Genomic DNA, 21,004 nt, shown 5'->3' on the forward strand with positions numbered 1-21,004 from the left:
TGCTACATGTCCTGGCCATGTCCATTTATGCACTGACATTGTCTTAAGTTAATCTCCATCCCATGATATGTGCTGTTTGTCAATGTTTTATTTGGTCTTCTGCTTGCAGGTGACAGAGTGTGAAATCTTTCTCTCGCTGGTCGTCAAGTTCCTGGACCATGAAAAGCCGAACTGGCAACGCACGCTGGCGTTGGAGGTCTTGCACAAACTGTGCTCACAGCCTGAACTTCTCAAGTAAGGGCTCTGCGGATTCACAATTATTTTACAACGCTTGCAGGTGAAATCTGCTTTTCACTGTGGTAGGCAGCCAAGACCTAGGAAGCAGGCTTTGTTTCTATGTGACTCATCTAACGTAACATCATGCTAATTCCACAATCAGTGGCATAGCCTAGGGAAGGGTTCAGGAGTTTTAAACCCTCGAAATTTTAAGATTTTGTTTATGTATATACAATAGACTTTCAGTAAACGGAAATCTCTTAAGCAGAACTGCTGCTTAATTAAACAGAACAACCACCCCTAATCTGATTGGTTTCATACTTGGATTCTGCACCCCTGCTCCTCTCTCAGTAAACGGAACTCCTCTTAAATGGAACGCATTTTCCTGGTCTCTTCAGGTTTTGTTTAACGAGAGTCTACTGTATATGCGCACACATACAAACACATGCACAAACATAAATAAAGGGCGGTTGGACACCCTCCCCCTTCCCCTCCAAAAAAATCTCTGGCTATGCCCCTGTTCATGAACATTCGCTCTGCTAAAGGCCAAATGGAAAGAGATATGGAGATGACATTTGGAATGGATGGAGTGCAGAATCCGTCTGATGCAGCCAACAAATTGTTGAGTATCAGAGATAACTCTTGTTAATGTAAACAAGTTACAAAGATAAAGTACTTGAATTTCATTACTTGAATTTCTGAGTCTTGAAAGTTCGTCACAGGTGGTGACGAGCTTTCATTAGTGTCTATAGTTGTCAGTTATGTTTGCCCATACAGTAGAACCTCATTAAAACGGAACCCAGCTGAGGAGACTGGGAAAATGCGTGCTTTTAAAGGGAGTTCAGTTTACTGAGAATGATATATAGAGGTGCAGCACCCGAATGCAAAACCAAGTAAGTTCGAGGCAGTTGTCCCAACAGGACGGTAATTTCACTTAGGCGATTTTCATTTATTGAGATTCTACTGCATCTGCGACATCACGGTAGACACGAAAATTTTTCAGTGTCTATTGACATTGCTTGGGAACTTTCTTTTGAAGCACAGAGGGAAGAACAGCACTGTTTTGTGGCCGAAGCTTTCTAGATGCTGTTAATTGTGTTTCTCTTCCTTCTTTTTTGCTTGTGACCCTAATTTCACTTTCCCTCTGCCGTGCACGCGTTCTGGCCTACTGCATTCGAGTTGGGCAGTTGCCACTGGACGTTCAGGCCACCTTTGGTTGCCTGGTTCCGTCTGTCAGTCCCAGGAGCTGTCTGCGCTGGTCCTCGTAAATTCTGTGGGCTGTGTCTACTTTTTGCACTGAGCAGTTTAATAATGGGATACAAACTAGCCCGATCCCACACCTTACTAGAGGCTAAACTGGCTCCAGCTACAGTTTTCAGATGGACCTGATGTTTCGGAATCCGTTCCGTCCCTTCCTCAGGGATTGATTGTATTGGAGTTTCTGTATCGGTTGTGGTATATTGGGGTGGACTACAGTGGAATCTCGTTGACGTTATTTTGCGTAATACGTATTTGACCGATACATCTAGAAATCCTATGTTTATTTTTCGATATAGTACTAGCTCAAACCGCGTTCCAACTTGCCACGATGTGCACGTGCAGAGCCACTGAGGCTGCAGCAGCATCGGTTTTGCGACAAAAAGATCGCTGCCAGGCACAGCTCCTGCATTCAGTTCTGGTGATGATTTACTCCTACACGTTGAAAACAAGAAAGTGCAGTGCAAACTGACCAGCTACCTCAATGTTGCTTAACAAAAATGAGTTGTTGACGGAGTATCCATATCCCCTTCAGGCGCAACGTCCACATATGTGGATGCAACTTCTTTTTGCCAGTTTTTTGCACTAGTCGGAAAGAAAGGGCAAGATACATTGCGCATAGCATCAATTGAACCTTCTGCATAGTCAACATGTCTTGACTTAACCTCAGTATGCTAAGTATGACCATAACCGATCACTTTGGTGAAGGCACTACGATGGTCGACGGGTTGTTCGACGTGCCGCATTCCAGGACGAACGTCATAAGTATTATTTTTCTCCGCACCAAATGAACACAACCAAAAACAAATTGCGCATGCATTTTAAGCCAACAATTTCCTTATTCTTACATAAAAATGGAACATGACTGACTGCAGAGTAATTAAATATTCAATTATCCTCTAATTAAGATTAATTAGCAAAACTCGCACAAAACAGCATATTACTTTATTTTCTTTCTTGGAATGTAATATTGAGTGCCTTAGCATTACGTTGTGCGAATTTGAGACATTTGCAGGCAGTGCATCATAATTCGCGCCTGAAGGGGATATTTCTTCCTTTTTAACCTCTTTGGTTACTATGGTTTTTGCATAATACGTTTTATTTTCCGGTTCCCGTGGAAAACGTATGAATGAGATTCCACTGTACATTGGAGTTGCTATATCAGTGTTGACTGTATCGAAGTTGACTGTATCAGGGTTCATTGTATAGAGGTTGACTGAAGCTAGTACCGAATTTCTTGGATCGCTGGCGGCTAAGGTACCGTATTTACTCGAAAATAGGTCGGGCACGAATATAGGTCGACCCCTACTTACAGTGTTCTACGAGAAAAAAAAATATATATTCGAATATAGGTCGACCCACGTTTTTTTTTTAAAAACAGAAAAAATTGAAACTTAGCACACCTTTATTTACAAGTTAATCTTCGTCAGATGTGCAAAGAATGTCGTCGTCGTCGGATTCTTCGCAGGCATCCGCGGCTTCCCAAAGGACGTCGTCCTCGCTGCCATCGAGCGCGTTAGAAATGCAGCACTTTTTAAATCCAGTGACAATAATTTCTGCTGGCAAGTCCTTCCACGCGTCGACCACCCACGTCGCAACTTCACTGAGGGAAGCCTTTTTGCGGCGTCCCGTCGGTGTCATGGCGGCATCCTCCTTCATGAGCCACTCTTCGTAACTCTTTGCCACCCGGTCCTTAAAGGGCTTGTTCACGGCTACGTCAAGTGGCTGTAGCTGGGACGTCATACCGCCAGGTATGACGACCAGGTCTGTGTTGGCCTTGTGTAGGGCCTCCTTGACACCCGGGCAGATGTGGCCTCTGAATGAATCGAGGACGAGCATATTTGGCAGGTGTAAGTCTGCTCCCGGCCGCTTCATCCAAACCACTTTGAGCCACTCCTTCACCATCTCCTCGTTCATAAACCCCTTTTCATTTGCGCGGATGATCACGTTCTTGGGGAATTGCTCATTTTTCGGGAGGGTTTTGCGGCGAAATACAATGTACGGTGGCAGTTTCGTCCCATCTGCCGTGCAGCACAGCATCACGGTAAACCGTGTGTGTTCATGACCTGTTGTCAACAGGCGCACGTCCTTTGCCCCTTTATTTGTGACTGTCGTGCGACTGGGCATGTCGAAGTAGACTGGGGTTTGGTCAGCGTTCCCTATCTGGCCCAGAATGTAATTTTTCTGACGGCGGAGTTTCAACACGTAACGCTGAAACTCTACCAGCCGTTCCTCATACTCTGCCGGCAAACGCTGACATATAGTTGTCCTGCGACGAAGAGACAGGCCGTTCCGCCGCATGAACTTTTGCACCCAGCCCCGACTTGCCTTGAACGCTGACCGAGCAATCCCGTCCCATTGTGCCAACTGCCGGGCTTTCGTTTGAATATCCTCGCAGGAAACCGGGAGGCCTTTGGCACGCTCCTCTTCCACATGGAGCCTCAGTTCTTTTTCCAGAGCGTCATGCCTGCCGGTTGCTGGGCCGCGAAAAGCACGACGCCGTCCGTTGCACGCGAAAAGTCGGTCCCGCTGCTTTCGCCAACCCCTAATCAGCTTTTCATTTACACAGAACTCGCACTGCGTGGCACAATTGCTCGAGTTCTCCGCAAAAAGTATCACTTGGCGCTTGAAGTCAGCTGTATAACTCTGCCGACGTGACATCGTCGCAACCACGCACAAGCAAATGCGAGCTGTCACCGCCTCACGCCGATCGTACAACGAACAAAGAGCGAGGCGGCGAGGCCTCCTCAGGCCAGTGCCAGTGCGGCTGCGCGCCGGAAGGCAGCACCGCAGCACGGCTAGCGGGCTAGGGACTTCACGTCCTACCTAGGGAAATCGTGGGTTTCATCGCAAACAGGGTGGAGCGGCTGCATTTCGCGGGGGCTTTGAAAAGGCGGTACGCGGCTATACCATCAATAACCTTTTTCTTAATTACTTAGTCGGAAAAGGGGGGGGGGGGTGCGGACTTTTATCCCAGATTTTATGGTATATAATGTGCGTATGTAGCAGGAACTGCTTGAAGAACAGCGGGCGCGGCAGTTGAACGCCATAAGCTTGGCGCTTTCGGTTCGTGAATATAGGTCAAGATTCTTTGGTCACGAATATAGGTCGATAGCTCGTTATGAGCAACGTTTTCGGAAAAAAAAGGTCGACCTATATTCGAATAAATACGGTATCCTTTTGATTTTGCCCCTTCTCCGCAGGAGCTTTGTCGAGAGCTATGACATGAAGGACCACAGCACCAAGATCTTCCAGGACATGGTCAACGCCTTGGGAGCGTACGTGCAAGCGCTCTTCGTGAGTGCCCCGTGCCACCACCATTACCACCATGGTGGAGGGGGCGGCGGCTCCAGCGTTAACGTGCCGCCGCCCACAGTACCGCTCAGCTCCAGCGCGCCGGGAAGCGGCAACACGTCCTCGCTCGCGCAGCCTCCACAGGCGGCCTTTCTGTACCGCGGCGTCTGGATGCCCCTGCTTCCGCACGTTGCCACTCCAGGCGTCTGCAAGGCCACTTAGTGAGTGCTTACCAAAGTTTGTTTCTTTTTGGTTTGGTATATGCCGGTTACTGTTTAAAAAGTCTGCTATGGTGAAAAACTGCATGTAGTGTTGCCTTGCACTGGAGAAGATGACAGCATTAATGGAACATGGGGGCACGGGCGAATGTTCGAGTGCTTCGAATTCGCTTGCACATGAATTTAAATTATTAGAAATCTCGAAGTATTCGAAATGAACAACATAGATGTATATTTGACAGCATGTAGCCCCCTCTAAAGGTTGTTTGACTGCAGCGTGGGACTGCTATGCCGTGAAACCACCTATCCAGGGGAATTCACACTGCTCTAAAGGCACACAATAAAGTTAAGGGTATATATTGCCTTCACCTCGATCAGTTACTTTTAAGTTTAAAAGCTTCTTATACGAGCTTGTATGTGCCAAGCATAGTAAATTTTAAAACAACATATTTTACCGCTTAAACTTGCACCTTACTGCTACTCAAATCTTGCTACTACTACCATTCAAAGTTGCTTCCACTTCACTTTGAAGCAAAAAAGTGACATTCGCACATGAGTTTCATTTCTCAAAAATATTGTGTAAGTTAGTTGGGTCATGACAAAAATGCTTATTTTTCTTTACAATAGTATGTGATATATACTATTCAAACTACTCGATTCGAAATCATTCGACCAAATTGCTATTCGCTTCGAACTGGAAATTTAATATTTGTCCATCCCTAATGGAATGAAATGACTGCCATCTCGGAGAATTACAAGAGCAGCTACAAGTAATGTATAACCTGATTTGCTAGTGCCGAATTGGGACAGGATGGAGCGAGGTACCAGACAAGTGCCATTCCCTGTGAGTGTTTTGACTGGCATTTGTATTGTCTAACATCTTAGTAACATCTGAAGTCTGCATCTTCATTTGTGCCGTCTATAACACAACATCCGATAGCAATTGCCTGTGAAGTAAGTCCGAAACAGGGCTGGTGTTTCAGAGCGAAAATGAAATGATTGCCGATTTGTAGAGCCGATACTGATACCTGCTGTTACAGCGAATATCGGATATGACTAAATAATTTATGCTCTAGATGCTACCTTGTTATAATGAGGTTTGACTGTACTAAAAGAAATGTGGGTAGCTTGCACTAAAGGCGCAAGGCTGAGTCACAGCGGAGCTGATGGTGTTCTAGCTAGTCCCGGCTTGGTTCAATCTCAATTAGGATTAATTAGCACAATTAGGCCACATGAAACTCAAGTATCTTGGGTGGGCTTGGTTCGATCACACACAACTCAACTAGTCTTAATTAGGTTCAGTCTTAATTATCACTAATTAAACTTAATTGGGATTAATTAGGCTCGACTTGGTCAGGAGTAATTAGTACCTTCCTGAGCTTGGCTTCGCTAGTCTTATTGGGAATTCGACTTGGATTGCCCTCTTTCTGTGGCTCACACCCGTTCCTGAGGATGATAGTTTTTTGGTGTCGCGAACTGGCATAAATAACTTGAAGGGGTACTGACACAGTATTTCGCGGCCGAGATAGCCTGTGGGATCGATTCCGGTGAACATGTGTACAGTAAAACCTCGGTGATACGAATCTCGCAGGGTTACCAAAAATATTCGTATCATCCGAAATTCGTATCACCAGAAAACATGGAAAATTAGTATGCTACAAAAGAAAGTTGGCATACGTTTTGATTCAGTGTTTCTCAGGGCTGCAGCGACGTCATAAACAGCTCTGAATGATTGCCAGTAAAGTTTTTAGACGTCAATGATCATACTTGTACTTTTAAATATACGGTGCATGCGCGCGTGTGTAATTAATGAACCAGATGTGTTATGCCCTGGGACCGCTAGTCGCCCCTTCCTAATCTTACTGTGCTTTTCTGCACGACACAAGAGTACTGCGGCGAAAGTGACTTAAGCGCCTTGCACACGATAGAGTCCAAGCTCCTTCAACAAGACTGTTCGCTTCGTCTCTTGGGGTCTTCGTCCACCTTTAATGGGACTTCATGACGGACCCGCAGCCCAAGTTTCAGTCTTGTTTCATAGAACGTCTGATTGCGGGGACATGGCTTGCATCGATGTGGCAGGCACGTGTTAACACAGTATAAACAGGCTGGTGCCTCGAGCACAGCAGCACGCGACAACGCGTCGGAAAAAAAGCCCCACGTCAACGTCATCTGTAATCTAAACGCGAAGGCGCCTGAAGGCCTCCAAGATTTGCGCGCACTATCTCGGCGGCAACGACGCACCGTTGATGGTCGCGCAGCGCACATGCCCGCGCGTGAATACCGGGTCTTCCGCGACGGCGCGGGCAGCAGCTGTTCGTGCCTGTGCGCTGGAGTACGTTCATATCAAACGTCGCAAGGTGCAAATCTGTTCGCAACAACCGTACTCCAACACATTGCAGGCTAATGGGCCTTGGCCGGGACCACATAAAAATTCGTATCACCCCGAAATTCGTACGAGCCATGATCATATCACCGAGGTTTTACTGTATATCGTCTGCAAAATACAAACAGCAAATATAGCTTAGAAGTTATTTTAAATGAATTTTGAAATTTGCTTGAGCAATAGACATCCTCGCGCTACTGACACCCTCAAAGGGGACCCTTGGGGACCCCCTACTTCCCTCACGTGACTACGCTGCAACAAGTTATGATGACGTCACTGCCGCCATGTTTTTTTGCCGTGTTTGCTCCAGCAGCCTACTTCTCGGCGGCTGCTCGCGAACCATGTGGAAGTGCGTCACAGTTCTGTGTGCTGACGTGATCGAGCGCTGCACCCGCTAGGTGGTGATGTTGCACCCGGAGGCTTGTCGTTTTTGAAACCGAAACTGACACTGGTCGGTAATGAGGAGCCTGTAATTAATTATCTTTCACGTGCTGCAGCAAACGATGTGCCATGTTATGACTAACAGGCCCCCAGCAACACACTGCAGCAAAAAAAACGTGAGGCCAAAATTTTTATGTCAGCACCCCTTTAACAGCTCTGCTGTAAAAGATGTCACATTTCAATCTGTCCGTACTGTAACCCCATAGTCAAGCCGCAGTGATGGGTCTCCTCATCTTCTTCGAGGAAAAAGGAGTGTCTCACTCACTGGTGTGTTCTGCAGCATGGATATGCTGGACCGCGTGGAGCCTCCCGTGGTGGCCGAGGGCTATGGAGTGTCCCTGGGGTACGTCTGTCTCCTGGATGTGGTGCAAAGCATCGCCACCGTGGTGAACCAGTCCAAGGGTGCCGCCACCAACGACTCGGCTGCCAACCTGCGCCTACACCGCCAGCTGCTGTCCTCCTCCTGGTGTGGGCTGCTGGCAGCTCTCTCGCTTCTCCTCGATGCCAGGTGATTGTTGTTTGTCTTGACAGCGGTCAGATGCTTCACCAAAACCTTACTGGGGTTAAAATCTTAACACGTGACATAATGTCGCGTGATGAAACATCGAACTAACAATGTCGTTAAAGGGCCCCTAAATCACTCAGAGTTCAAAGACGAGAGTGTGGTTTATTTCTCGCCTTCACTACCCTTCCTACTGGCACCATCTTCTCCTCGCCCCTTATCTGTTCATAAAACGTGTGGAGAAAGTCAGCACTAAGCATTCAGCCTATCAGGATTTCATGCTTTTTGGCAACGTGCTGTTATCTCCACTTGCGCAGTTGAAAGCGCACAAAACAAAGTGAAATCAGTTGGTGAGGTAGAACAGCTGTGCGACTGCATGGTAAAGCATGATAGAAGGCAATTCACGACTGATACGCCTCAAATATAGACCAATGGAGTGCTTATTTATAAGTATCTTATTTGACTGGAAATCCATATTTTTGACAGCAATAATGTATCGAATAATGCAAACAGGCCTTTGTTTTTAAGGCATTAAATTATATAAACCGTTCTGCCTCCATTTAGAAATGATGACATATTTAGTGATTGATAGGATGTTTGAATGTTGCTATGCTCATGTGTTCATAACCAACGTAACGTGTAACTTGACACAATGGGTGATTGGGTGAGTCGGTGAATCATGTTACTTGGAAATATGAGCGCATAACTAGACAAGGACTATGAAAAGACAAAGACGTGTGTGTATTTTCATAGTCTTTGTTTAGCGATGCGCTCGTATTTACGATTAATGTGTAAGTTTTACCGTTTGAACCCTGCTATTATTTGCTGTAGCCGTTGGAAAGCGTTCTGGTCATCAAGTTTTGTGGTGTGTGTTGTTTGAAATGATCGTAGCACGGACGAAGCGGCCACGGAGGAGATCCTGAAGACGATGCAGGTGTATGCCAGCCTGTGCGGCCAGCTTCAGATGTCGACGCCCCGGGACGCCTTCATCACAGCCATGTGCAAGGGCTCCCTGCCACCCCACTACACACTTACGGTGAGTCTGTTCGATCCAGACCGTGCAGTGAATCACTTGTAAAGTGGATGTTGCCGATAAAGTAATGTGCATATCGTTAATACTGGATTAATTCAAGTTAATGTGTGATTCATACCTGCAAACTCTCCCGATTTTTTACCAGTCCTCCTTGTTGTTTGGTTGCGGCCATAAATCTCCTGATAAACAGCCATCCCAAATAGAAATAACAAATGACGACAGTTCTAAAAATTTTCCCGTTTCGAGGAAGCAGAACAGCTTGCGACGGAGCCCTCGCCCTACCCACTGATGCAAGGGGAGGGGAGGCTGCCACGTTTTTGTGTGGCCCTTGGTATTTACGGTTTAGCATGTTATATTTATCTTCACGAGGAACTCATGATGGCATCACACTGCAGCGCACACGTAGTTAGCTAACGTTGTACAGTGTTATGCAGTGAAGCATGCGAAGTGTGGGATAAAGGCTACTATAGTTTGCGGGTCGTTGCAGATTTTCTTCTGCGTGTGTGCGTAATTACACATTAGGGGGGGGGGGGGGCTCAAGCACCCCTTTTGCATCCCTCTGTCAATGCCCATGTCCAGATGTCAGTGTTCAGTGAAATAAGTTATTTTAGCCAAAAACAAAACTTTTATTTTCAAATAAGTCTAGCACTTATACTAGCAAAGCTAAACCACTTATGGTGACGGCGCACTTTAGTGGGGATGGCTCTCCGACAGAGGTGAATGGCAAGTTTGACGCCGTTCTGTGGATTAAACTTGCACCGAATTGTTAGGTTGTCTCCGAGTTTACTTTCTGCCCAAGGCTGATCTCAGTCGATGCTCCTTTTCAGGTGCTAAACTCCACATTCCCCAAGGCGTCGGCGTCTCCGCATCCGCGGGGCGACGGCTCGTCCGACAGGCCAGGATCCACGGGTCAGGGCGGCCCTTCTCCCGTTCCTCTGCCCCAGCAGGGCCCCAACCTGGGTCCCTTCCTCGGAGGTCCCGGGTGCGACCCCCACGACGCTCCTCGGCAGCAGGTGGTGGCCGTGGGCACGCCCTTGCCTACGCCTTCGCTCGGGGGCCATCAGGGGCCCGTTATGGTGAGTAAGGGGCAACACCTGTTCTGATCACCTACTTTTTAAGCAAGATGGGCTTTTTTTTTTTTTATACAAGCAGCTCACGGTCACAAACAATCACCTTTCCGCTGGTGTCCATTGGCTGTCAGGTACAGCTAAGCCTCATTGTAATGAAGTCCATCTGACACGAAAATTGCTTTGTTATATACGAAAATTTGTTATAAACGTATGCTCTTAACACTATTTCTTTGGCAAGATTTTTGTTCGTTTACTTTGTTATAGGCGATAATTTATTAAATCTAGGCTTGACTGTAGGTCTATAGGTGTCATACGTGGGGCATAACAAAGGGAGGAGAGGCTCTTGAAAGTTGCAGTTGAGATCCAGCTATCTCTTATGCGAGGCTGTGGGCTTCATGCTGCGCGTAACAGGATATTAGTTGGCTCGTATGTCGTGTCAACATTGTCTACAGGTTGTTTATCTTTTCTTACCGTGAAAAATGTTGCATTGCCCCTTGAAGTGCATGACAATGGATGAAAAGCCATAACTTAGTGTTGATGATTGATAACTGAGTGGAACAAACCATGTCGCTTTTGGCTAATTGCAGAAATTGCTTGATAGCCTGCATAAACACAGCGGATTCTGCCTTTCATCATTATCATCATCATCATCATTTATTAACCCTTAAGGGCCCTAAACAGGGCATTACAAAAGGGGGGGGGGGGTTGCAGTGTTGAAATAAGGCATGGTTCAGCAAACGCTTAGAACAAAAACCCAACAGCGTTACAGTAAGTACAGAGCACGCAAGAGAAAATATTTCACGTCCAATGTTCGCTGAAAAAGAGGCGTACAACTCAGTGATGGGAGGGAGGTAAAATTAAAGTTAACAAAAGCACAACAGAGGAAGAAAAATCAAAACAAACTGGACTTCATGATACAACTCATAGTGGGCACAACACAACACAACACATTGTACAATATTTTTCTTCGTGTCCTTTCTTCGTTTGTCAGGGTACGAAAATGTGGGGCGCACGCGACACATTTCTGGTTTCTGTTTGTCAAAAATCGAGTGTACGCTGCAGTCAAGCGTGTGTCCCAACAGGTGTGAATGTATTGTGTGTGTGCTTTGTTGCCCTGTGCAGCTGACGGCCAAGAACCTGCAGTGCATGCGTGCCATTCTGGGGCTGGCGCAAGCCCACGGTGCAGTGCTGGGCAGCGCGTGGCACCTGGTGCTCACCACCCTGCAGCACCTGGTCTGGATCCTGGGCCTGAAACCGTCCACGGGGGGCAGCCTCAAGGCCGCGCCCAAGAACGGCTCGGACGGCACGGCAGCCGGCGGGGGCACCAACTCCTCGTCGGTCATCACCACGGCCGTCATGGCCGACCTGCCCGTGCTGTCCGCCATGTTGTCGAGACTGTTCGAGAGCTCCCAGTGAGTGGCGATCGGCGTGCCGTGTGGCATGCGAGAATTGTGCTGGGTAGGCTTAAAGGGGCCCTGCAACACTTCTTCAGTGTGGTCAGAAAACGCTGCCGATTGGTAGCCGAGGCTTCTGAGAACACGCGAGCCAAACATCATAGTGCAGCATGCGGCCTGGAATTTACAATTAATTTTCAAAGTCAGCTAGAAATTGTTCCCTCTTCGTTCTATAATTGATGCCATATACCCAAATTCATGGCCATTGGCTGATTTGAGCATTGTAAGCTGCATAGTTACCGAGACTGTCGTGGGAGGCCGCCGCGTGCCGTGCGCGTGCTCGCGATCAGACTGAAAGCAAGCTGTGCGTTCAAAGGAAAAAAAGAAGAGCTGAAGGTCATGACGTGTGCGCGATTGAACTTCCTTCCCCTGTGCCATCCCTCCCTGCTTAGTTACCAGCGTGCTCGTTGGGACGAGAGAAGAGAAAAAGCAATTACAGTGTGCGACAAATCTCCGCAACTCCACTCTTACTTGACGGATTCTAAAAATTTTTGCGGCGGTCGATTCGTCGGGCAATAGACTCCTATAACGAAGCCATTCAATGGTTACTTGGAGAAGAGTTGCAGGGCCCCTTTAGGAGGGACACTGCTCTTTCAGATATTTTTTAAAATTTATTGATCTTGATGAAACTTGCTGAGTTTATGTATATTTGTGCGCCGATTTCATCTCTGCATTGATTTTTGTAGTACACGATGTAGTTTTTAGAGTATCAAACAATTCATGTGCATCCCGAGAGCAAGGTTTTCTCCTGAAGTGAGAAATTTGCGAAGTAAATGAGCGTATTAGAATAATCTAGAATGTGTGCAAGAGAACAAAAATGGCTGTTGTAAAGACATTTGAACAAAAGTTATGGTAACACAAACATTGACGAGTGAGCTGATGTTAAGGGGGGACCCTGCTTCGGAGACATATTTGTTTGTTTTTGAGTACATTTTTATGAAACTTTCGCAGCTTATGTACTTTTATGTCCCGATTTCAAATATGCACTTATTTTTCTAGTACACTATGCTGTTTTCAAACTATCAAATATTTTATGTATCTTGTTGGGAGCAAGATTTATTTATAAATTGTAAGAGTTATAAAGCAAATCAGCATATCACAATAAGCTGGAATGAATACTGTATGCAATAAAACAAGAATGGATGTTCTAGGCCCATTTGAATAAAAGTTATGGTAGGTTGAACACTTGGCAGGTGAGCGATGTCGAGCTCGGTCAAACTGGGATCAAGCTGGGACTGTTCAACATACCATAACTTTTGTTCAAATGGGCCTAGAACATCCATTCTTGTTTTATTGCATACAGTATTTATTCCAGGTTATTGTAATAGGCTGATTTGCTTGATAACTCTCATAGTTTAGAAATAAAGCCTGCTCCTAACAATACAAAAACTATTTAATAGTTTCAAAACTACATATTGTATTAGAACAATAATTGCATGTTTGAAATCAGAACATAAAAATACATAAGCTGTGAAAGTTTCATAATGATATGCTCAAAAACGAGAAACACGATTCAGAAGCAGGGTCTCCCCTTAAGGTGGAATTTCAATGAAAATTGTTCAACATGCAATAACTTTTGTGCAAATAGACCTAGAACGTTCGTTTTTGTTTTCTTGCATACAGTTCGCATTCCAGATTATTCTGATGTGCTGATTTACTTTGTGACTCTATCGATTTACAAAAAAAATCTTGCTCCCAAAAAGCACATGAAATGTTTGATATTTTAAAAACGCCACGTTGCACTAGAAAAGTAATTGTATAATTCAAATCAGTACGTGCCTAAAGATAATCTCGGCAAGCTTCATCAAGGTTAATCAAGAATTTCAAGACAAGAATTTCAAGAACAATTTCAAAGTGGAGTGTTATGGCACCTCTTTAATGTTATCGCATCTCCAACAAATTGCACCAGTGCGCACCGGGGTGCCCAGGGTACTGCGATGATTGGACGAAACAGCACGCCAGGGCATACAAGTGCGATTTGTTGAACATGCCATTAGTCTTTTGGGATGTGAGTGACACTTCTGAATGAGATTGCTAGCTGGACAAATGAAGGGACAATTAGCAGCGAAGCGGACTTTCTGTTTTGAATAATTTAGCCTAGCATACAGAAGTATTTAGTAGTATTAAGATACACCTGAAAGGAAAGTAGAGGCATTGAACATTGTGGTGTGTGCTACTACTCCGTTTCAACAGAGATGGTGCTGTACGTCATTTTGCCACCACTGTGAGTAGAGACAAGTTTTAACAAATAATGAACCAAAAAACAAGCACAATCTTCGGCCACGGTAACTGATTGTGACGTGCTCATAAGTTCCTGGCTTTTTGTCCTTGTTTTTGTTGAACGTGAGGTTGGAAATCTCCCACAACACAATTGATTGCAGCAAGGTTGTGGTCGTGTTTGCCGTGGTGAAGTTGTCGTGCTTACACGAGCCTTCTTCGTAATCTTCCCGTTTGTCAGTGTCCTTTAACCTGTTTTGAGTGCTTAAAGGGCCCCAAACCACTCTGGCTTCAAAGACGAGAGAGTGGTTTCTTTCTCTCCTTCACTACCCTCCTTACAGGTGATATCTCCTCCTCGCCACTTATTTCTTCGCACAAAATGTGGACAGTGTCAGCGCTAAGTGTTGTGCCTGCGAGGATTTCGCGCTTTTCCGCTACATGCTGTTCTCTCCACAACGTGCAGTCGAAAATGCACAGAACAAAGCGGAATCATGATGATCGCGCACGATAGTCATGCGAAACAAGGCAGAACAGGCGTGTGACTATAACAAAGTGGGGTGGGAGACAATTCACAACTGAAATACCTCTTATCTGGACCATTCGAGAGCTTATTTCTCACGACTTCTAGTCAACAGAATTGTGCCAAAAAGACTGGAAACACCAGGAGAGAATAGTGTGATCGTTCTTTGTAGTTTCAGAGGTCGTTTAGGGGCCCTTTAATAATGTGTGTTTTTTGTCCTCGTTTGACGAGTGTCCGTGACTGACATGTTCTTTTCGTCCTACCTTTCTTTCCTTCCCGACCATTTCCTCTCCGCTGGCTCAATTTTTTTTCTTTTACCTCTCGTCTCATCTGGATCACCTACGCTTCTCTGATTTTCCCTCTTTTTTTTTTTTTTTTACTCCACATTCTGAAACAAACTCCTTGGTCTGTTCCTTTCTATTTTTCTCTCTGGAAACGAAACGCCCTTCCCCCTCCCACCAACACGTGTGAAAACGCTCGGTTGACGCCACAGCTACGTGCCGCTGGCTGGCACACTGTCACGTGTCTTTCACAACTCCCAGTAAGTGTGACCTTGTCGACATCTCTGCTGCGAATCTTGCCTTCTCTTTCATTCTCATCGCTTTTCTCATCCTTGTTTTCCTCTGTTCTCTATCTCGTTCGACTTCCTTGGTTTGATTTGCGTCTTTGGTTTTGTGCAGTTTTTATCTGCGTCAAATCTGTTGAGTTTCTGTGCGTTCCTTGTAAGTCAGCAGAATAAACAGAAACCACGCACATTTGCTCACGAAGCATACCTCTAGATTCCCAAGCACTAAACCAACCTCTTACCCGATGGTCGTGGGTTTGATGCCTGCTGTGGCAGTTGCATTTTGATGGAGGCGAAATGGTAGAGGCCTGTCTACTGTGTAATGCCGGTACACGTTAAAAAACACCAGATGGTCAAAATTTCTGGAGCCTTCCGCTACAGCATGCCTCATAATCATATCGTGGTTTTGGCTCGTATAACCCCTGATGTTATTATTACTAAACCAACTTCCCAAATTGCACAATGCTAAAGGCTAAGGTTGGCCATATCTTGGGTGTACAGGCTCAGCCCGTGTCCAGTGTGGTGCGATGTATGGCAAACATTGGCCCTGCATTTTGTGGTTTAGGGCCTAGCTCGGTCTTGCCAAAATCCGAATCGACCAAGCCCACTGGGCTTTTCGACTCTCCAAAAGTCAGGGCCCTCTGAACTTAGACCCATCTAACCGATACCCAAACGAGTTTTCTCGGACTCTTACTAACTTTGGCTGTTTCAGATTTACGGACACAGGGGCTCCCTCAAACTTGCGGAATCGTGGTCTTGGCCTGGATACGCTTAGTCGAATTCACTCATGTTCACGTGTTTTCAAACTTGCATAAAACAATGTGGACTTAAAGCAATCGGTATGAGACGTGATTCAGACTTTTCTTGAACTTAGTCAACATCAGACCACTTCCGATTCGCTGGGCCTACCTTTGGCTCACAATCATGTCTACTTCGACTACTCGAATCACCTTGATTGACTTACACGTATGCGGCCTATCCTCTGCTCACCTGTACTTGGACTCACTTTGACGACTCAACCCAAACGAGTCTATTTACAGGCGAGTTTGCCAACGCACGTTATTGATTAACTTACTAAACCTTGGCTGTCAGGCAGTGATCACAAAAATCATAAAACAGAAGCTTAAAAAAGCGAAACAGTGCCTTGGAACTTCTCTTTCTATCCATTTTTTTTGTTTTTTAATCTGTAAAAACATCGGTGTGTTACTTTTGCGTGTTTAAATTTTTTCTGCTTCTTGATTTCATGGCTCCTTCCGGGGAGCAGTGATAACCCTTCCTGTTTCCTGCTGCTAGTACATGAGATTTTGAAGATGTGGTTGTTTTTCTTGAGATGATTAAGACCTTTATCTGTGAGCGTCTATATCTTCTACATCTGTGGGAAATTTTTTAGATTTTCTTCTAGTGCTTGCATGCTTACTTACCCACCTATAACTTGTATGTTTTCCTAGCTCGCATTTCATTGTCATTGAGTCGTGACTCAATTAGGGGCACTTGTTGACATGTGTTAGCATTTATTCTTTTTCCGCAAGAGTTATTACTGAATGAAGCGTTATGGGAAAGTTCATCTTTTGGTTGTTTGACAGCTCGCAGATGGATATAGAAAATCGTTGGATGTAATGAAATAAGGCCATAGTATTTAATGAGATCTAAGGAGGTTATTTTAGAAATTGGGTTCAACCTTGTTATAAGTGTTCTTGCTGGAAATATACAAAACTTGTGCTTCTGCACTTGGCTTCAGCATTGAAGAAAGAAAAATTGAAAGCCAACAATGTTTGCAAGGCTGTATGTCATACGTCCTCTTACGCGCACAGGTACCTGGACGACGTTGCACTACACCACTTGATCGACGCACTCTGCAAGCTTTCAACTGAATCGATGGAGCTGGCCTACAACAACAGAGTAAGGAAACGTTCGTCACCTTGCATGACATTCTTCATCTTGTGATTGTGTGCAAATGACAACAGAAGGAAAAAAAAAATTGCCCATGTCTTTAGGTCCTAAGAGACGTCAAGGCAAAAGCTTTTTCACCTTCTGTGCTCCTTCATTGAACCCTAACTTGAATGTTCTTGGCCAATAAAAAATGTTTATTTATGGTACGGAATCTGAGGAGACAGCTACTTTCTTCACTTGTGTGGAGACGCTGTCTTAACCATTTAAAGGGCCCCTCACCAGGTCTGACCATTTTGAGCTGACAAGCACAATGCATACACTGGGCCTTCACGATCGATCACGTCTGCCAAAATTTGCAATGCTACGCGCCATGGAAATAGGTCAAATTTCACGCTGAACACCACTTGCCCTTCGTCTCGCGGGCGCGTGCCTAAAGAAGCAGAGGATGGCGTACGACAAGGAGTGGCCCTACGTAGTTGTCAGTGCTTTGATGTCGCTCCTGTACGTAGACATCTGTGCTCCGACGTCGCCTACAGTAGCATGCTACACAGCGATAATTATATGATGCGACATGTGTAGTTTGCGTAATTTCTTGCTTGAATAGATGAATGAAATTTGAGAGAAATAATAAGACACACAAATGGAATGTGTGCATGTTTTTTCTTTGCTTTTTGTGTTAAATGAGGACTAATTGAGATGCCTAAGCAAAAATGGGGTTTCTTTCTGGTTTGCGGCGCCCCGTTTAAGTACCAAGAACTGACTTGGATGAGAGTACTAATGTCCATTAGCAGGCTTTAGGTCTGATGAGGTTGAACGTCAGTTTTACATGCTGTGGAATGTGTTTCATTAGAAAGAGTGACAGCTCACTTGGCGGTGTCGGTGTAGGAGCCCTCGCTGTTTGCCGTGGCCAAGCTGCTCGAGACGGGTCTGGTGAACCTGGGTCGGGTCGAAGCGCTGTGGCGGCCCGTGACCCAGCACCTGCTGGAGGTGTGCGCTCACCCGCACACGCGCATGCGCGAGTGGGGCGCCGAGGCACTCACCTACCTCGTCAAGGCGGCCCTCAACCACTCACCCAGCGGAGGAGGCGGAGGTGGCGAGGCAACGACAGCCCCCTCCGTCGTGACGGCCACCACCATGGCGACGACGGCATCCGACAGCGCAGCCGTGCCAGTTCATGCGGGTGAGCTGCGCGGGCTTGCCTCCCTGTTTTATTGTGATGTCACAGTCTTATATACCATAAAAAGCTGCTCCCCTTGCACCCCCCTCCGAGCGCCCATGTCGGCATGAATACCTTCAATGATGCGATAGTCATTGAGTGTGGAGAAGTGTACTTGTAGGGGCGCAGTGTGGCTGGCGTGGTGCAGCGTAGCGTAGCGTTCAATGTATTGAATATGAAGGTGAATAGCTTGCGGTATTTGATACGTGCATGTCTTACGGTGCTAACTGTTGCAAGGAATTTCTGAGGGCATGTTGCAGCTCTTTGATATAGCCAGTACCTTGATAACGTTGCAACCCAGCTTTATCTCACAGTGGGTTCAACACCGAACTGCGCTTACAAAAAAAGTTCGTAGTTGTGACAGTTTCCAGTGAACGCGAAGTGACTGTGAACTCTCACCGCACATGTTGCCTTCAGTAGCGTGCAAAACATGGCTGGTTGGTTGATCTTCATGGTAAAAGCAGCGCAAAAAAACGTTCCATTTCATGGCACCTTCAGCAACAACATCGCGGAGGAGCCTGCAGGTGCTGCTGCTGGCGCCCCTGGTGGAGATGGCGTCCGCTCACCCCGACATCCGACAGAAGCAGCTGGACTGCACCCTTTCCCTGCTGCACAGCAACGGCGAGACGCTCACCCACGGATGGCCTCAGGTACGGGCCCTTCCTTGTTCCAGTACATTAGTGTGTTGATTGCGGTGGATGCAAGTAAAGTATGAAATCAGCTGACAAATCGCTAGCACAATTTCACAGCAGAACCATGTCTTCAGTGTGAACAAGATCGTGTCTCCCATAGAGTTTCTCACAATGATACCTAGAGGGAAATCTGGCACCGCCGTCTATGCGAATTTCTTAAGGGCCGCTTTGCCATCAAGGGAATGATGGGATATGTGTCTGCTAGGCTTGTTGTGTTGGCTGGCATTAAGCGAGGCTTGGCCTAAAACGTGGATACGGCTGCGCAAATAAAGATTCTCTAAAAGAAAAGCTTCATAAACGGATCCCATTAAACCATTTTACATTTCAAAAGAAAATTTCACTCACCTGCAGGGTACAAGCAAACTGTGAAAGGAAGAAACAGCTGCACGTTGATGACCTTCGGGCGGTCAGAATGAATGCAGCATCTCCTACTACGCTGTGCCTCATAATCATGTCTTGGTAGTATTGGCTTGTGAAAACTCTAAAATTTATTTTTCTTTAACTTTCGCAAGTGCATACATTTTTTGTTGGTGATTTTTGCTGTTCACAGCACAACATATGCATACTTGCTTTCATTTCAGGGCTCTGATTGTTCAACTAAAATATGGACCTTGTAGAAAAAGTCACATCAATAAGCGGCCTTTCTTCCTTGTTGTGGTGCTTTTTCACTCCAGGTGCTGACAATAATCGGGGCCATCTCGGAGAGCCATGGGGAGGCGCTGATTAGGTCGGCGTTCCAGTGCTTACAACTGGTGGTGGCCGACTTCCTGCCGGTCATGCCGCGGGCCTGCCTCCAACTCTGCGTCGACACGGCCGCGCGTTTCGGCTCACAGAACCAGGAGCTGAACGTCTCGCTCACCGCCGTCGGACTCCTGGTCAGTTAACGGGGTGCTTTTGGGTGCATCTCATTACTTTGTCTTTAGGGTGTGCTAATGTTAGAATATTTCGAGTGTCAAATCAAGTGGCATTCTATCCAATTCCACCTTCAAATGGGATACACTTAAACCTCATTATAACAAATTTGACACGAAAATAACTTCGCTATATCCAAAAACTCGTTATAAGCGTATATTCGAACCACTGTATCTGTTATCAACGATATTCTTCATATACTTCGTTATAGCAGATAATTCGTTATATCTGTGTTCGTTATACCGAGGTTTGAGCGTAGTGTAGCGCGTCGTGGCGACCGCTGCCTGCGGGTAGCGGGGCCGGTCGCCGTCGCTCCGTCGAATCAGGACCAGGGGAGAGCTTAGAGCAAACTCAATGGGTTTATTTACATTTTGACAGTGAGTTGTCGAGATGAAGACAGAAGACCGCGCTGGGCGAGGCGCCGCACGCCCTTTTTGTTGACCCCCGTTCCCTAGGTCCCTAGGTTGGGGATCACTACACAAAACAATGCGGACCAATGGTGATGTGGAAGTTCCTCTAAGGGAAGCACCTTCCTCGGGAAGGGACACGCCCTTCATGTATGTTCACAGAGGCACAACACTGACCCGCACATACACACACACCCTTGCCACTAGTCGCAGCGCCGCCGTAGAACGGGGAGGGGGAGAACGGAAGATGCACGTGCGCATCGACCCCTTTGGTGCCGGCCGCGCGCTGCGTTCCCACGGGAAAGTTTCAGCACGCACTTTCGAGATGTGCCAGGTTCGTGGAATCACTCCGGGGGAGTTAATCCCTTGACCAGCGCCGTCGTCGTCAATCTGTGGGCGCCGTCTCGTGTAGTCGGCCCCTGTCGTCTCCTCCGTCAAGACATCGGTAACCTCCATTGATCTTCCAACCTCCACCAAGCCTGGAATTTCAGGCGTTAGCTCCTCCGTGCTGTTAAGAGCCAAATTCACTTTCTGCACTTCTCCCACATAACTCTTCATTAAATTGTGGTGGTAAATGACAACCTCTCGGCGTCTTCCTTTCCGTTCCAGTGCGTAATTTGTGTCCGAGAGCTTTTTCACAACCCGAAAGGGTCCCTCCCATTGAATCTCCAGCTTATTTGCTCGCGAGGGGCGCAAGACCATTACCTGATCGCCATC

At 46.4% G+C, this 21,004-nt stretch overlaps 2 protein-coding genes across 3 annotated transcripts in view; one reads left to right on the forward strand and one right to left on the reverse strand.

Moving 5' to 3' along the window:
• LOC119407122 (uncharacterized) overlaps nucleotides 1–21,004 on the reverse strand; it is a 98,211-nt gene that overhangs the window by 23,762 nt on the left and 53,445 nt on the right. The window lies entirely within an intron of this gene.
• Nucleotides 1–21,004, forward strand: part of LOC119407123 (protein MON2 homolog) — a 250,394-nt gene that overhangs the window by 15,334 nt on the left and 214,056 nt on the right. Inside the window, exons 9-19 of one of the 2 annotated variants that reach the window (XM_049420247.1) lie at nucleotides 110–234; nucleotides 4,677–4,988; nucleotides 8,090–8,317; nucleotides 9,203–9,347; nucleotides 10,172–10,420; nucleotides 11,537–11,826; nucleotides 15,099–15,146; nucleotides 16,982–17,069; nucleotides 17,946–18,240; nucleotides 18,775–18,926; nucleotides 19,643–19,843. In XM_049420247.1, coding sequence (XP_049276204.1) covers nucleotides 110–234; nucleotides 4,677–4,988; nucleotides 8,090–8,317; nucleotides 9,203–9,347; nucleotides 10,172–10,420; nucleotides 11,537–11,826; nucleotides 15,099–15,146; nucleotides 16,982–17,069; nucleotides 17,946–18,240; nucleotides 18,775–18,926; nucleotides 19,643–19,843 — 2,133 coding nt within the window. The remainder of the gene's footprint in view (nucleotides 1–109; nucleotides 235–4,676; nucleotides 4,989–8,089; nucleotides 8,318–9,202; nucleotides 9,348–10,171; nucleotides 10,421–11,536; nucleotides 11,827–15,098; nucleotides 15,147–16,981; nucleotides 17,070–17,945; nucleotides 18,241–18,774; nucleotides 18,927–19,642; nucleotides 19,844–21,004) is intronic. The other variant, XM_037673981.2, reaches the window with a different exon arrangement.

The sequence above is a fragment of the Rhipicephalus sanguineus genome, chromosome 10 (genome assembly GCF_013339695.2).
Source record: "Rhipicephalus sanguineus isolate Rsan-2018 chromosome 10, BIME_Rsan_1.4, whole genome shotgun sequence".
In the NCBI taxonomy this organism is placed as follows: Eukaryota; Metazoa; Arthropoda; class Arachnida; order Ixodida; family Ixodidae; genus Rhipicephalus; species Rhipicephalus sanguineus.